The sequence below is a fragment of the Aegilops tauschii genome, chromosome 7 (assembly GCF_002575655.3).
Source record: "Aegilops tauschii subsp. strangulata cultivar AL8/78 chromosome 7, Aet v6.0, whole genome shotgun sequence".
NCBI classification, from domain to species: Eukaryota; Viridiplantae; Streptophyta; class Magnoliopsida; order Poales; family Poaceae; genus Aegilops; species Aegilops tauschii.
The window spans coordinates 575,693,514-575,710,214 of NC_053041.3; the positions used below are offsets into that span (position 1 = coordinate 575,693,514).

General features: G+C 46.4%; 2 protein-coding genes across 3 annotated transcripts; one reads left to right on the forward strand and one right to left on the reverse strand.

Moving 5' to 3' along the window:
* The first annotated feature begins 9,361 nt into the window (after window positions 1–9,361).
* Window positions 9,362–15,008, forward strand: LOC109742431 (solanesyl-diphosphate synthase 1, mitochondrial). 2 transcript variants are annotated; one of them, XM_020301514.3, is made up of 12 exons: window positions 9,362–9,671; window positions 10,142–10,237; window positions 11,148–11,228; window positions 11,363–11,434; window positions 11,547–11,678; window positions 11,750–11,836; window positions 12,181–12,252; window positions 12,805–12,890; window positions 13,059–13,191; window positions 13,282–13,371; window positions 14,310–14,408; window positions 14,499–15,008. In XM_020301514.3, exons 1-12 carry the CDS (start codon window positions 9,516–9,518, stop codon window positions 14,676–14,678), a joined length of 1,284 nt encoding a protein of 427 aa, XP_020157103.1. In that variant the 5' UTR covers window positions 9,362–9,515; the 3' UTR covers window positions 14,679–15,008. The 2 variants fall into 2 exon arrangements, with proteins under 2 accessions (XP_020157103.1, XP_020157104.1); XM_020301515.4 differs by having other exon boundaries at window positions 9,418–9,671; window positions 10,139–10,237.
* LOC109742432 (uncharacterized) lies at window positions 14,967–16,669 on the reverse strand. The gene is made up of 2 exons (XM_020301516.4): window positions 16,062–16,669; window positions 14,967–15,961 (listed from the first exon to the last, which is right to left on the reverse strand). Exons 1-2 carry the CDS (start codon window positions 16,526–16,528, stop codon window positions 15,340–15,342), a joined length of 1,089 nt encoding a protein of 362 aa, XP_020157105.1. The 5' UTR covers window positions 16,529–16,669; the 3' UTR covers window positions 14,967–15,339.
* Between the last annotated feature and the right edge of the window lie 32 nt (window positions 16,670–16,701).

Sequence of the window (16,701 nt, forward strand, 5' to 3'; positions counted from 1 at the left end):
ACGAAAGTAATTCCCGAGCTCTTCGTGATGCTGAAATCGACGAAGGTAGAAATCAAGAAAAACATCAAGTGTTGATGGTTGACGAGACCACTAGTTTCAAGAAAAGGGCAAAGGGAAGAAGGGGAACTTCAAGAAGAACGGCAAGCAAGTTGCTGCTCAAGTGAAGAAGCCTAAGTCTGGTCCTAAGCCTGAGACTAAGTGCTTCTACTGCAAAGGGACTGGTCACTGGAAGCGGAACTACCCCAACTATTTGGTGGATAAGAAGGATGGCAAAGTGAACAAAGGTATATTGGATATACATGTTATTGATGTGTACTTTACTAGTGTTTATAGCAACCCCTCGGTATTTGATACTGGTTCAGTTGCTAAGAGTAGTAACTCGAAACGGGAGTTGCAGAATAAACAGAGACTAGTAAAAGGCGAGGTGACGATGTGTGTTGGAAGTAGTTCCAAGATTGATATGATCATCATCGCACACTCCCTATACTTTCGGGATTAGTGTTGAAACTAAATAAGTGTTATTTGGTGTTTGCGTTGAGCATGAATATGATTTGATCATGTTTATTGCAATACGGTTATTCATTTAAATTAGAGAATAATTGTTGTTCTGTTTACATGAATAAAACCTTCTATGGTCATACACCCAATAAAATGGTTTGTTGGATCTCGATCGTAATGATACACATATTCATAATAATGAAGCCAAAAGATGCAAAGTTAATAATGATAGTCCAACTTATTTGTGGCACTGCCGTTTAGGTCATATTGGTGTAAAGCGCATGAAGAAACTCCATACTGATGGGATTTTGGAATCACTTGATTATGAATCACTTGATGCTTGCGAACCATGCCTCATGGGCAAGATGACTAAAACGCCGTTCTCCGGAAGAATGGAGCAAGCAACAGATTTGTTGGAAATCATACATACTAATGTATGTGATCCGATGAATATTAAGGCTTGCGGCGGGTATCATTATTTTCTGACATTCACAGATGATTTGAGCAGATATGGGTATATCTACTTGATGAAACACAAGTCTGAAACATTTGAACAGTTCAAAGAATTTCAGAGTGAAGTGGAGAATCATCGTAACAAAAATAAAAGTTTCTACGATATGATCGCAGAGGTAAAATATTTGAGTTACGAGTTTGGCCTTCAGTTAAAACAAAGTGAAATAGTTTCACTACTCACGCCACCTGGAACACCACAGCGTAATGGTGTGTCCGGACGTCATAACCGTACTTTATTAGATATGGTGCGATCTATGATGTTTCTTACCAATCTACCACTATCGTTTTGAGGTTATGCATTAGAGACAACTGCATTCACGTTAAATAGGGTACCATCTAAATCCGTTGAGATGACGCCTTATGAACTGTGGTTTGGCAAGAAACCAAAGTTGTTGTTTCTTAAAGTTTGGGGTTGCGATGCTTATGTGAAAAAGTTTCATCCTGATAAGCTCAAACCCAAATCGGAGAAATGTGTCTTCATAGGATACCCAAAGGAGACAGTTGGGTACACCTTCTATCACAGATCCGAAGGCAAGACATTCGTTGCTAAGTATGGATCCTTTCTAGAGAAGGAGTTTCTCTCGAAAGAAGTGAGTGGGAGGAAAGTAGAACTTGATGAGGTAATTGTACCTGCTCCCTTATTGGAAAGTAGTTCATCGCAGAAACCAGTTTCTGTGACGCCTATACCAATTAGTGAGGAAGTTAATGATGATGATCATGTAACTTCAGATCAAGTTATTACTGAACCTCGTAGGTCAACCAGAGTAAGATCCGCACCAGAGTGGTACGGTAATCCTGTTCTGGAGGTTATGTTACTAGACCATGACAAACCTACGAACTATGAAGAAGCGGTGGTGAGCCCAGATTCCGTAAAATGGCTTGAGGTCATGAAATCTGAGATGAGATCCATGTATGAGAACAAAGTATGGACTTTGATTGACTTGCCCAATGATCGGCGAGCCATTGAGATTAAATGGATCTTCAAGAGGAAGACGGACGCTGATAGTAGTGTTACTATCTACAAAGCTAGAATTGTCGCAAAAGGTTTACGACAAGTCTAAGGTGTTGACTACGATGAGAGTTTCTCACTCATATCTATGCTTAAGTCTGTCCGAATCATGTTAGCAATTGCCGCATTTTATGAAATCTGGCAAATGGATAAACAAAACTGCATTCCTTAATGGATTTATTAAAGAAGAGTTGTATATGCTGCAACCAGAAGGTTTTGTCAATCCTAAAGGTGCTAACAAAATATGCAAGCTCCAGCGATCCATCTATGGACTGGTGCAAGTATCTCGGAGTTGGAATATACGCTTTGATAAGTTGATCAAAGGATATAGTTTTATACAGACTTGCGGTGAAGCCTGTATTTACAAGAAAGTGAGTGGGAGCACTACAACATTTCTGATAAGTATATGTGAATGACATATTGTTGATCGGAAATAATGTAGAATTATTCTGCAAAGCATAAAGGATTATTTGAAAGGAGTTTTTCAAAGAAAGGCCTCGGTGAAGCTGCTTACATATTGAGCATCAAGATCTATAGAGATAGATCAAGACGCTTGATAAGTTTTTTCAATGAGTACATACCTTAACAAGATTTTGAAGTGGTTCAAAATAGAACAGTCAAAGAAAGAGTTTCTTGCCTGTGTTACAAGGTGTGAAATTGAGTAAGACTCAAAGCCCGACCACGGCAGAAGATAGAAAAAGAATGAAAGTCATTCCCTATGCCTCGGCCATAGGTTCTATAAAGTATGCCATGCTGTGTACCAGATCTATTGTATACCCTACACTGATTTTGGCAAGGGAGTACAATAGTGATCTAGGAGTAGATCACTGGACAGCGGTCAAAATTATCCTTACTGGAATAAGGATATGTTTCTCGATTATGGAAGTGACAAAAGGTTCGTCGTAAAGGGTTACGTCGATGCAAGTTTTGACACTAATCTAGATGACTCTAAGTCTCGGTCTAGATACATATTGAAAGTGGGAACAATTAGCTAGAGTAGCTCCGTGCAGAGCATTGTAGACATAGAAATTTGCAAAATACTTACGGATCTGAATTTGACAGACCCGTTGACTAAAATTATCTCACAAGCAAAACATGATCGCACCTTAGTACTCTTTGGGTGTTAATCACATAGCGATGTGAACTAGATTATTGACTCTAGTAAACCCTTTGGGTGTTGGTCACATGACGATGTGAACTATGGGTGTTAATCACATGGTGATGTGAACTATTGATGTTAAATCACATGGCGATGTGAACTAGATTATTGACTCTAGTGCAAGTGGGAGACTGAAGGAAATAAGCCCTAGAGGCAATAATAAAGTTATTATTTATTTCCTTATATCATGATAAATGTTTATTATTCATGCTAGAATTGTATTAACCGGAAACATGATACATGTGTGAATACATAGACAAACAGAGTGTCACTAGTATGCCTCTACTTGACTAGCTCGTTGATCAAAGATGGTTATGTTTCCTAGCCATAGACATGAGTTGTCATTTGATTAACGAGATCACATCATTAGGAGAATGATGTGATTGACTTGACCCATTCCGTTAGCTTAGCATTCGATCGTTTAGTATGTTGCTATTGCTTTCTTCATGACTTATACATGTTCCTATGACTATGAGATTATGCAACTCCTGTTTACTGGAGGAACACTTTGTGTGCTACCAAACGTCACAATGTAACTGGGTGATTATAAAGGTGCTCTACAGGTGTCTCCAAAGGTACTTGTTGGGTTGGCGTATTTCGAGATTAGGATTTGTCACTCCGATTGTCGGAGAGGTATCTAGGCCCACTCAGTAATACACATCACTATAAGCCTTTAAAGCATTGTGACTAATGAGTTAGTTGCGGGATGATGTATTACGGAACGAGTAAAGAGACTTGCCGGTAACGAGATTGAACTAGGTATCGAGATACCGACGATCGAATCTCGGGCAAGTAACATACCGATGACAAAGGGAACAACGTATGTTGTTATGCGGACTGACCGATAAAGATCTTCGTAGAATATGTGGGAACCAATATGAGCATCCAGATTTCGCTATTGGTTATTGACCGGAGAGGTGTCTCGGTCATGTCTACATAGTTCTCGAACCCGTAGGGTCCGCACGCTTAACGTTACGATGACAGTTATATTATGAGTTTATGTGTTTTGATGTACTGAAGGAGTTCGGAGTCCCGGATGAGATCGGGGACATGACGAGGAGTCTCGAAATGGCCGAGACGTAAAGATCGATATATTGGACGACTATATTCGGACTTCGGAAAGGTTCCGAGTGATTCGGGTATTTTTCGGAGTACCGGAGAGTTACGGGAATTCGTATTGGGCCTTAATGGGCCATACGGGAAAGGAGAGAAAGGCCCCAAAGGGTGGCCGCACCCCTCCCCATGGACTAGTCCGAATTGGACTAGGGAGGAGGGGCGCCCCCTTCCTTCTTTCTCCTTCTCCCTTCCCTTATCCTATTCCAACAAGGAAAGGAGGAGTCCTACTCCCGGTGGGAGTAGGACTCCCCCCTTGGCGCGCCCTCCTCCTTGGCCGGCGGCCTCCCCCTTGCTCCTTTATATACGGGGGCAGGGGGGCACCCCAAAGACACACAATTGATCATTGATCTCTTAGCCATGTGCGGTGCCCCCCTCCACCATATTACACCTCGATAATATCGTAGCGGTGCTTAGGCGAAGCCCTGCGTCGGTAGAACATCATCATTCTCACCACGCCGTCGTGCTGACGAAACTCTCCCTCAACACTCGGCTGGATCGGAGTTCGAGGGACGTCATCGAGCTGAACGTGTGCTGAACTAGGAGGTGCCGTGCGTTCGGTACTTGATCGGTCGAATCGTGAAGACGTACGACTACATCAACCGCGTTGTGTTAACGCTTCCGCTTTCGGTCTACGAGGGTACGTGGACAACACTCTCCCCTCTCGTTGCAATGCATCACCATGATCTTGCGTGTGCGTAGGAATTTTTTTAAAATTACTACGTTCCCCAACAAATCCGTGAATCACTCGCGGGTACTCCACAAGCCGACCCGACTTTAGTCACCAAATGTATCATGTATAAAGTATATAGTATAAACCCGTGATCACCTCCCAAGTGATCACGGCCCGATAGTATAGCACAGCAGACGGACAAGAATGTAGGGCCATAGATGGGATACTAGCATCCTATACTAAGCATGTAAGATTGCAGGTAAAGGTAACAACAGTAGTGGCAAAGACAGGCTATGCAGCAGAATAGGATTAACGAAAAGCAGTAACATGCTACACTATTCTAATGCAAGCAGTATAGAGAAGAATAGGCGATATCTGGTGATCAAGGGGGGGCTTGCCTGGTTGCTCTGGCAAGAAGGAGGGGTCGTCCATACCGTAGTCGTACTGGGTAGCAGCGGCGTCGGTCTCAGTGTCTAGCGAGAGAAGAGGGGGAAGAAACAATAAATATAATGCAAACATATGCATGCCGATGCATGACATGACAATGAGCGGTGTTAGTTGTGCCCTAACGCGGTAGTAGATGATAACGGCGAAGGGGGGAAACACCCGGGAAAGTATTCCCGGTGTTTCGCGTTTTCGAACAAATGAACCAGAGGGGGAAAGTTGCGTGTTTTCTATGCTAGGGATGTGTGGCGGACGAACGAGCTATGTATCCGGATTTGTCTCGTCGTTCTGAGCAGCTTTCATGTACAAAGTATTTCGATCCGAGTTACGGTTTATTTTATTTTAATTTTTAAAGTTTTAAATCATTTTTAGAATTTATTTAATTAATTTAGTTCAACATTATCCAGAATAGTACATGCTGACGTCAGCATGACGTCAGCAGTCAACAGAGGTGTTGACTGGGTCGCCAACGTGTGGGTCCCGCATGTCATAGGTACAGTAATCTAATTAACCTATTAATCAGTTTAATTAGTTAATTAGGTAACTAATGTTTTTAGTTTAATTAAACAAGATTAATTTAGTTAATTAATTACTTAATTAGTTAACATTTTTATTTACTTATTATTTATTTATTTATTTTAATCTCTCTTTTTTTTTAAATCGTTCTGGGGCGCTGGGCCCCTTTGTCATTGGCCCTAGGGGCCTTAGCGGTTACGGGCGCTAGCGGGCGCCTGGGCGTTTGTGCCCGAAAGGGCAGACCCGAGGCGCGGCGGGGTGCCGGAACTGGCCGCCGACGCGACGGTGGCCTGTGGGGCCAGTGGCGGAGGTGGGGCACGGGATAACGGCGCCAGCACCAGGGGTGGAGTGGCACCGGGCAGGGGAAAGCGACGAGTGCAACGGCCGTGGGGCGGCAGCGGCAGCCGCAGATGGCGAGGCGAGCAGCGGCGTGGTAGGGGGGAAGCAGTGGTAGGCGGCGAAGCGCGAGAGCAGTGCACGGGGCTGCGGTGGCGATGCGAGCCAGGGGGTGCGAAGACGCGGCCGACGCGGTTGTGGCGCGCGCAGTCCGCGGTCGGGAGGTGCGGGTGGCTTGGCCGGGGCACGGTCTCGTGCGCAGTGGCGCAGCCGGAGCAGGGAGGGGAGCCGAGCGGCCATGGCAGGTGCGTAGCGGGCGCTGGCGGTGCGAGCCACGGCGAGGGAAGGACATGATGACGACGGCGCGCAGCGATAGCCGCAGCAAAAACAGAGAAGAAGGAGCGAGGCCGGAGCCCGGGGGCTCACCCACGCTGTAGGGACGAGGGGCGGCGTGGCTCGGGGGTGCCTTTGGGGAGGACGACGGGGACGAGCGACGGGTGGTGGCGACGGGCGTTGGGGGGCGACGGGGTGACTTCGGGGCGAGGTGGCGCCGGCGATCCGGCGACGACGACGCGCACAGCGGCGGGGAGGCGACGGCGGACAACGGCAAGCTGCGTCGGGAAGCACCGAGTGGCAGGGCGCGGCTGTCGGGGCGGCGCCAGGGGCAGCGGGTTCGATCCCGACTAGATCGGGGGCGGGGGCAGAGGCGAGGGGGAGGAAATCGTGGGGAGGGAGTGGGTGAGTGGGGGTTCGTGGGTTAGGTTTTCGGGCTAGCGGGGGGTTATGTGGGGAGTGGGTGGCCGGTTGGGCCGGCCAGGCGGCATGGTGGCCTACTGGGCCGAAGCCCACTGAGGGGGGGGGTTCCTTTTCCCTCTTTCGTTTTGTTTGTTTTATTTTTATTACTTTTTATTTATTTTCTTGTTTCTGCTTTCTCTTAGTTTCACCCTTTTGTAGTTTAAATGAAATACAAAACTAGTTCCTAATTTAGTTTTAATAAATATGCCACTGCCACAAACGGTTTAGCACTGAAATAAAATAGTTTTGAAATTGTTTATTATTTTTGAAAGCATTTGAATAACTGTTCTGCCACAGTTTATTTATTATAGTGCATTTTAACACTTCATAAAAGTGTGGTTTCTCCATCGATATTACATATGATTTATTGTCATATTTAGAACATTTTAGTTTTGACATTTGAAAACTTTTAATGTTTGCTTGATTTCGAATCTTGAATTTGAAACGATTTCGAACTAACGCGAGATTAGCAACAGTAACCGAGGTGACATGGCATCATTAGCAGAGGTTCACTGTTGCTTAATTACCCGGGCGTCACAACTTTGGATCAGGGTCCCGATAGCTTTGGTATCAGAGCCTGAGTGCCTGTAGGATTATCAAGCCAAACTGGTCGAAGTCGAGTCTAGAAATGCTTTAATTGTATAGGGGAATTGATTGTGGAAGGGAACGTAAGACTCTTTTTCCTCATTATCCTTGTGGCATTCTGATTTTGAGTCATCGTCTTCTTTTCCATGGGGTTTAAGAACTAGACTTCTCATCTATATATCAGGACGGCGAGTTACTATCCTGCAGACTTATAGGAAATTTGTTGTCTTCTCGGATCAGTGTTTTCATAAGATTTCAGTTGTTATGTTGTCAGTTGTCTTGCAGGTTGTCTCATATTCCATGCCCATACAACCGTTATGCCGCCCGAGTTATCCAAGGTTTCCAAATAGTCTGATGCATTTGCAAACCTTTCGTCCTTGTTTGAATGTCCTTTTGGCCAGACTACCCACACTAATCATTGTGTTCAGGTACCCTGTTACCTCGATATATATGCTGAAGGTATTAGGAAACTATGTTGTGTTAAGTGAACCACCCAGTAATCTAGCCATGTTTGTGTTCCCAGTGTGATGATTTTGGCCACCATTCTCGAAAGCATCTCGTGATGTTATTTAGTTAGCAAGCATTCTAGTTCTGGGTTCTTATACCCAAGATCTGATCTGCTTATTCCTGTTGATAGTGTTTGCTCGTTTCTTTAGGATATTAGTAACCTTTGTGATAGTCTTCGAGTTTCGTGGTTCATCATTCTTCCAAATGAACCAATATGCCAGAAGTTCTTTTGAGCCAAAAAATCACAACGAGAGTGTTCTTGAAGAGTTCTGCATTCTATATTGTGACGCTGCCAATCCTACCTTTCTGCATGGGTTATCCAGAAGAAATATGTTGAACTTGTTCGATATGCTAATCTATGCATCCACAACTCAGAAAATCATGTGTTCCTTTGAGTTGTCCCTCTTCAACTATATTCCGACCATCGTCTATAAATTGATAGTCAGGAGTAATTGTGCATGTGTGTTCATCGATGCCTATTATGCATATGGTCAGTCGAGCCATTCTACTCCAGAATGACTAGGAGAAACAAACTCCAGTAGCTAATCCATTCCGGGGATTGGGTCAAAGCAGTTGCATTTCGCGGATCAAAATGCCAATCCAACACTTGTTCTGTTCTACCCTGGGGTATTACCCCCTTTATGTCAGGATTGTCATGGGATTGCCCACCTCCTATGACTTCTTCATATAGTGATACTTCTCGACATCATCATTTATTTCATCGGTCTCCGTGTTGGTTGTAACCGGAATGCTGACAAATGAACCGTGATGTGTGAAATCAATACTACTAGCAACCCCGTTGCTTGGTAGTTAATGGACGATAAACTCTGCCGTGGAGTTTTGGTAGCTACTACTATGTCCAATCAGTTCCAACTCTGAAAAGCAGCGGGAGGGGCTGCGCAGGGGAACACGAGGCGCCTCGAATCGACTGATTTATGCCTACGCGAAAGGAAGCTTCACTTGAAATCGATAAGGAGAAGGGGAAGGGCTGCGGAGGAAATGAGGATGAGATCCGACGGCTGGCGTGAGGCTAATCATACGGTCAGGAAGGAAACCGGTCGGGACTGGCGTCGTCGGTCGACCGACGCCTAGCACTTGGCAGCCGAAAATACGCAGATGCACGCAAGGGAGAAGAGTCGCCCGTGGCAGTTTCCTGCCCCCGCATTCCACAGCCTCACGTGGCACGCCGAGCGCGCCCACGGTCCACGTACGCAACCCCGACGCGGTGCCCCCACCCCACCCCAAACAAACAACACGAGCAAGCAAAGCCTAGCCGCCGCCCTTCCCCCCTTCCCCGTCTGACTTTTTCTCCAAGCTCAACCCCGCCGCCCGCCCCCTCTCCCCGATCTCGGGAGGGAGAGAGAGACATGTCCTGGCGGTGGGCTCTGGCGCGGCGCGTCGCCACGCTCGTCGGCGGCGGCACGGGCGGAGGCCCAGGCGCCGCCCAGGCGCAGAGGCTCTTCTCCTCGTCGGGCGCCCTCCTGGGGAGGCTCCCTCCCGCGCCGCCCCAGATTCGGAACAAGGTCCCCCTCCTCCGCGCATTAGCCTCCCGTCCTAGTCCTGGGCGGTCCTCGCACGCCCTGTTTGGTCCCTGGTTCGCGGTTCTCCGACCCTGGCCCTGGCCCTTCCAGGTAGCCGCGGCGGAGCTGCCAGCCCGCCAAGTGTTTGTGTATATGCCGCCGACTAGAGTAGCGTCGCGGTTAAATCCCGTGGAGTCGTGCTCGCAGCTGCAAAGTGCAGGCGTGCACACTAATTTGTCCTTGCTGTTGATTTTGAGTTACTTTTACTGATTTTAGTAAGTCACTCAGTTGCATACTAGTGGTTACATTGCAGAAGGTAAAGAGAGTTAAGGCGAGCAGGAATAGTAACCGCTCAAGTTGTTGGAACTTCCTAATGGGATTGGCCGATTAGGTGTCCACGTGTTATTGAACTGTGGATTGGGTTAGCCTTCTGTTATGCTGATAGGTTCTCTACTTTTGGTGTGGATTAGTAGGTGGTGGGTTGCAGAGGAGCTGCTTTCGTGAACTCGCGATGGCTGCATGATGCCACCCAATGCCAGACTCGCCAAGACGGAGTTTCGAGGGCTGAAGTAGGTGAACCCTTTATTTGTTTGATGATTTGCCTTTGTGCTGCTCGTTTGTTATCTTAATGATCTTGTCATCGTACCTCTTTCGTCAGTCAAACATCTAGAGCCCAGCTTAATAAAGAAACTGTGCATCACTATTCACTGCTGGAAAAACACATCAGTGTCCTGCTACAGTACATGCCAGCAGAATACATGATTATGAATTGAGATATGGGAGATGTCTAAACATAAATATCAAAACTAGGCTGTTGTACAACCAACCCATAGTTCCACACATTACCTGCTGCCATAGGATTGTGAAGCATTGCCACCCTGACGGCTCCCATTTGTTTGCGTCATTTTTGCTGATACTCTGCCCTATGAATGGCTTCTTCTTTGATAACTCTGCCGGCGAGTTATTCTATGCATTAGTTTTCATGAAGATTAAATGCACCCAAGTTCTAATTTCTCTGTGCCAAAATCAAAAAGTAGGATATCAATGCATCAGATGAAATGGGCCTTCAGTTGCTAATTGATAAATCGACTTGTTATGCAGCGGAATATGTTGAGCCTGGAATGGAATCAGATTATAGCCTAGCAAGACAACCGTGCATTATACATTTATACTGTACATTGATTTGAAACTTAAATCAAGTGACGTTATCCGCTTTATCAGAGAAATGTATGTTTGATATTCCTGGCCCCTGGCCAGTTATTCTCTATATGTTGTCATCAACATAGAAGCTGAAGAAAAACTGGCTGAAGGTCCCCTCGGCTATGTGATTATGCTGTCCGTAATGAAGGATAATGATGATCAGTTGTAACAATGAATAACAGCTGAAATCCTCTTTTTTTCTTAATGCATGTGAATGCTAATCATGGAAAGTGTAGTGTATTGCTGTTCCCTGATGAGAAAAATTCTTCTTGCTCCCAGGAACAACAGGATCCATTTGAATTGGTTGCTGATGAACTATCGATTCTTGGAAACAGACTACGGTCCATGGTGGTTGCTGAGGTTAGTAGTGCATCCTACTCATGTCAACTCTCTGTGGTACTAGGCTGCTGCTGGCATGGTGTTTGGATGTTTCTTTTATCTAGTGATTACCACATTGTCAAACATACCCAATTTGCCTAAGTGAGTACTTTCAGGTCCCTAAACTAGAATCAGCTGCTGAATATTTTTTTAAAGTAGGAGCTGAGGGAAAAAGATTCCGACCTACGGTAACATCTTAATCTCCCTTTTTTAGTCAATATTACATTATCACTTTACTCTATGATTTCTTTCTATCCTATCTACCTTGTGTGCACTGAATGCATTTATTTACATTGGCAGGTTTTATTGCTTATGGCATCAGCTCTGAAATTCCCAATACCAGAATCGACAGATGTTGGAGTTTTCAGTATATTGGCAAGTAAGCTGCGCACACGGCAGCAAAACATTGCCGAGATAACTGAAATGATCCATGTTAGTATGGCGCCTGACCATCAGACCCAGTATATTTTATTTTTTATTTCTCAAGCTGACATCTATTACAGGTCGCAAGTCTTCTGCATGATGATGTTCTGGATGATGCTGACACTAGGCGAGGTGTCACTTCATTGAATTGCATTATGGGCAACAAGGTAATGTATGCAACACCATTGAACATTCAGTATACTAGGTGAATCAACTGGGTCCTCACATTAAGAACTACAAATTACTTCCTCTGTCCGGAAATACTTGTCGGAGAAATGGATGTATCTAGGCGTATTTTAGTTCTAGATACATCCATTTCTTCGACAAGTATTTCCGGACGGAGGGAGCACTTTAGTAGTTAGCACACAGTGAAAAGCTTGATCTTCCAGTAAAAAGTGCTGCACCACAGCAGGAAAGTTTACCTGGACATCATTTTTTAAGAATTTTTCGTGGAGGTACTGCAGTCAGAATCATCTTGGCATCGGTATTCATGGAACTCTTTTGTGTGCAGCTTTCTGTTTTGGCTGGTGACTTTCTCCTGTCCAGAGCATGTGTGGCACTTGCAGCACTTGGGAATACAGAGGTCATTATTTATTTATCCTAAGATAGATTGCTGTACATATCCTCTAGATTGTTTTAATGATGCGGAAATTAAAGTGGTTTTGATTTATGCTGGTCACTATATATGTTTGATGGGCATCAGTATCACACAAGTCTGTTCTTGTATTATTTTTAGTTTCCGCTTGGCATAATCATTATGTCCTTGATTTCTTTACTCCTATAAAGACATCAATCTGTGGTGGTTGTGTGTTCACCTCCTTTCCCCCTCCTGATGTAAGCTGTTAGATTTGTTGCAAATGCCTGAGATGGTGGTCCTGTTTGCTACCAAAGTAGGGTAGGCTGGGTGGTCTTATTGTTATATCTGCTTCAACGCTGGAGTATTTAGCTAGTTAATACTAGGCTGTCAGTGTCATTTCTTAGGGAATCATTTTTCTTGTTTTCTCCATTCCAAGCTTATCCATCCTAATGGTTTAGCATTCAAGATTATCCTGTATGGTTGGAGTTCTTACCTGCTCTCTTTCTTGCAAGTCTTATATGGTACCAAACTTTCAATTGATCAACCTAACTTATGCAGGTGGTATCTCTTATGGCAACTGCAGTTGGACATCTAGTTACCGGTGAAACTATGCAAATGTCAACAAGCAGAGAGCAACGGCGAAGGTTAAATAGTGCTTCTCTATCATGACTAAATGTTCATCACATCTAATGCCTAAAACCAAGAGATGCAGAATAAAATGCTTGGACATATTTGGTTTTTGTTTACTCTGGTTTCTCCATTTTTTATGCCATTGTTTGTTGGTTCTGATACGATTCTGAAAAAATGCGCAGTATGGAGTACTACTTGCAGAAGACGTACTACAAAACAGCATCATTGATATCAAACAGTTGCAAGGCTGTTGCTATTCTTGCAGGGCACACCGCTGAGGTTTCAGTGCTTGCATACGAATATGGTCGAAACCTGGTTCGTAAAACATCTCTCTTTTCTGGAATTATTTCCCCTTCTGATTTAATCCTGTAAAGCACCGACTTGATTAATTCGATATCATTGCAGGGTCTAGCCTTCCAGTTGATCGACGATGTTCTTGATTTCACAGGAACCTCTGCATCACTCGGGAAGGGTTCATTATCTGATATTCGTCATGTAATAACAGCCATCCTCTCTTTTTTTTTGTTATATTTTATTTACAGTATTCATCATCTGGAATAGCTGTTTGCCTCCCAGGGCCAGCTACTTAGATTGTTTCTCAGTAGGACAGATCTACACAAAACTTTGCTGGCTAACAATAGTGCTACATCGGCTGATCGGCATAGACTGCTTGTCTGACACGAAAGCTCGTGTTGCTGTAATTATGTTAGCCACTGTCTTGAACTTGTCACCCTCATGCCAGACAGATAGAATACTCTCACATGAAAAACTTGCATAATGGCGTTCTCTTTCATCCTTCATTGACCTATCGCAATTAAGTTAACATATTACTCCCTCCGTTCGGAATTACTTGTCTCGGAAATGGATGTATCTAGAACTAAAATACGTCTGGATACATCCATTTCTGCGACAAGTAATTCCGAACGGAGGGAGTAGAAGTGTAGAATCTACTATTGACAACGTAGATAAGAAGGATATTCTGAACCCTACTGCTTGCAAAACTAATTGTGTATGTGGTCAGGCCAGTGCAAATTAGATGCAAAATTTAGTTAACAAAGAGCTCTTGTGTTCAAGGGGAGCCTTTGGCGCAGCGGTAAAGCTGTTGCCTTCTGACCATGAGGTCACGTGTAGTCCTTGAAACAGCCTCTTGCAGAAATGCAGGGAAAGGCTGCGTACAAAAGACCCAAAGTGGTTTGACTCTTCCCCGGACCCTGCGCAAGCGGGAGCTACGTGTACTGGGCTGCCCTTTTTTTTAGAGAGCTCTTGTGTCAAAATTAAAATACTTGCTTCTGTTTATGATCACCTACTTTGTGAAATTACCAGCATATCCAGTTAGACGGTCCTCAAACAAGGACCACATTCTGCTGTTTCTCTCGGTCGTCATGCAGGTAGCGCTTGTTTTTTTGCATTACGTAATGGCATTCATGATGCAGGGAATCATTACTGCTCCAATGCTATATGCGATGGAAGAATTCCCACAACTACAAGATGTCGTTGACCAGGGTTTTGACAATCCTGCAAATGTTGAGATCGTGAGTAGTTATTTTATATAAATAAAAGAATGGGCGCTGTCTTGACCTGTATTGTGACCTGACATAACAATCCATACTTGCAAACTATAGGCCTTGGACTACCTCCAGAAGAGCCGGGGAATCGAAAGAACAAAAGAGCTTGCGCAAGAACACGTTAACCTTGCGGTCAAAGCCATCGAAGCTCTCCCGGACAGCGACGATGAAGATGTTCTGATTTCAAGGCGCGCTCTTATTGATATCACACAGAGAGTCATCACGAGGACAAAATAGTAAGATTATACACAAGGTGGAGAAGATAAGGCGGACTTTCGCCACGGGTGTAGTGTTCCACTTGGAAAATTTTGGACGCCTTGGTCATTGCATTCTTTCCATTGCCCGAGTTTTGTATAACATCCATGATGAAACTTCAGGGTTACCATTCCTGGGAATCATCCTAGTCGCAGCTGTAGTGGTTTTAGATACTGGTGGCAGCAGAATCTGTGTATTAATATCACGATTGGCGATTGCAACGATGACCTGATCATAAGACTGTAACCTTATAAATCGAAGTATGTAACATGATATACGAGCAAAAGGAACCCTGCTTCTTGTGTTGAGAAAGTCGTGTTCTTCCCTATGTGGACCCTGTAATTTTTGCTATCTTTACCCTTAATTTTCCTGAACTGAAATACATCGTCTCAATCTTGCGGCATTCTAGGAGTTTTGTATATTTGGTTTGATATGCAAATGTGTTCAATCCTCCATGATTAAACATTACAGTGGAAACAAATGTTGATCTGGACATATCATCAATGGGCACATAATCTAGAATGTCAGTGTGGTTGCAACTTCAAATCGATCTTCTTTCTCTTCTTTTGAGTGGAGGACTTGAGAGTTGAGACCTAATGTGGGCCTTCAAATCCCGTCATGCTTGTGCCACTGCTAATGAATGCTAGGCCTGGCTCCAGAACCTCTCCTTGGCCCACGCGATCGCCTCGTCCACGGCTGCGGCGCCGACGCTGTCGATGTCGCCGTCGTCGTCCATGAGCAGCGGCGCCCGCTCCCTCACCTCCATCATCATCGCCTCCTGCATCACCGCCTCCTCCAGCCGGTGCGGGCGCGGCCGCGGCGGGTTGCCGAAGAGCGACGACGACGCGGCCGAGGACGGCGAGTAGTAGTACCCGTAGTCGTCGGCGGCGCCGGAGCACTCGGTGCTGGTGTCGGCCGCAGCGTAGTCTGGCGCCGGTGACCGTGCCCTGCCGCGCCGCTGCGTGCGCCGGAAGCTCGGCTCGCGGCTGCTGGTCTCCGGGTTCGACGTGAAGCAGCAGAAGCCGCTGCTCCCGCCGCGGTGGTGCCGCGACGAGGAGCTCTCGGCGGCGGCGCCGTTGTTGCTGACCGCCGACGACGCCGCGCTGCTGCCGCTGTGGTTGGTCCAGTCGCCGCCGTTGCCGTAGTAGTAGCGGCACGCCGGGTAGGCGGCCGTCGAGCACGTGAAGCTGCTCTGGTACTCCGCCCTCGTCGACGCGCTCGACGGCGGCGACGAGTCGTACCGGCGCGACGGGATCGCAATGGGCCTGCAAAACCGAGAGCGTCAGAATGGATAATCGAACGATGCAACGTGTCACGTGACCAAAACCAAATGCTTCATGCATGCGCACGAATCGTCTGGTTCACCTGAGCTTGGACGCGAAGGAGGAGAGGGCGGCGTCGCCGCGGCCGCCGCCGGTGGCCGCTGACCGGAAGGCGGAGCGGCCGGAGCCGAACTCGTCGGAGCTGATCACCGACGAAGACTTGGTCGACTTGGACCTGGACCTCGACCGCACCTGGCGGGCGCGGGCGCCGAAGATGTCGTCGAAGAAGCCCTCCTCGGTGGGCACGGCCGCCGACGCCGGCCTACCACGGCCGTCGCGGCGGCACAAGGCGTCACCATAGGAGTAGTGAGAATACTGGCCGCCGTGGGCGGCCGCCGCGGCGTGGTAGTCAGCGGCGGCTGCGTCGCCGCAGAAGCTGCTGAGGAGCACGGTGCGCGGCGGGCCGCCGAACACGTCCCGGAAGTCGTCGGGGGCGAGGCTCTTCTGGCCGTCCGACGAGCGCTGCCGCGGCAGCACCGCGCCCATCGTGCACCTCCATGACTCGTCCATTCCACCGACCGATCACACGCACCAGAGCACACCACTATAAAACTATAGCACCACTATGCTCGGCTCGATCGTCGTGTGAGGGCTTTGTGCTTCTTGGTGTCAGAGGAGACGGAGCTCTTATGATTTATACAAGAGACAAGCGGGGCGAGTAGGTCGGAAAGATGGGTGCTTTT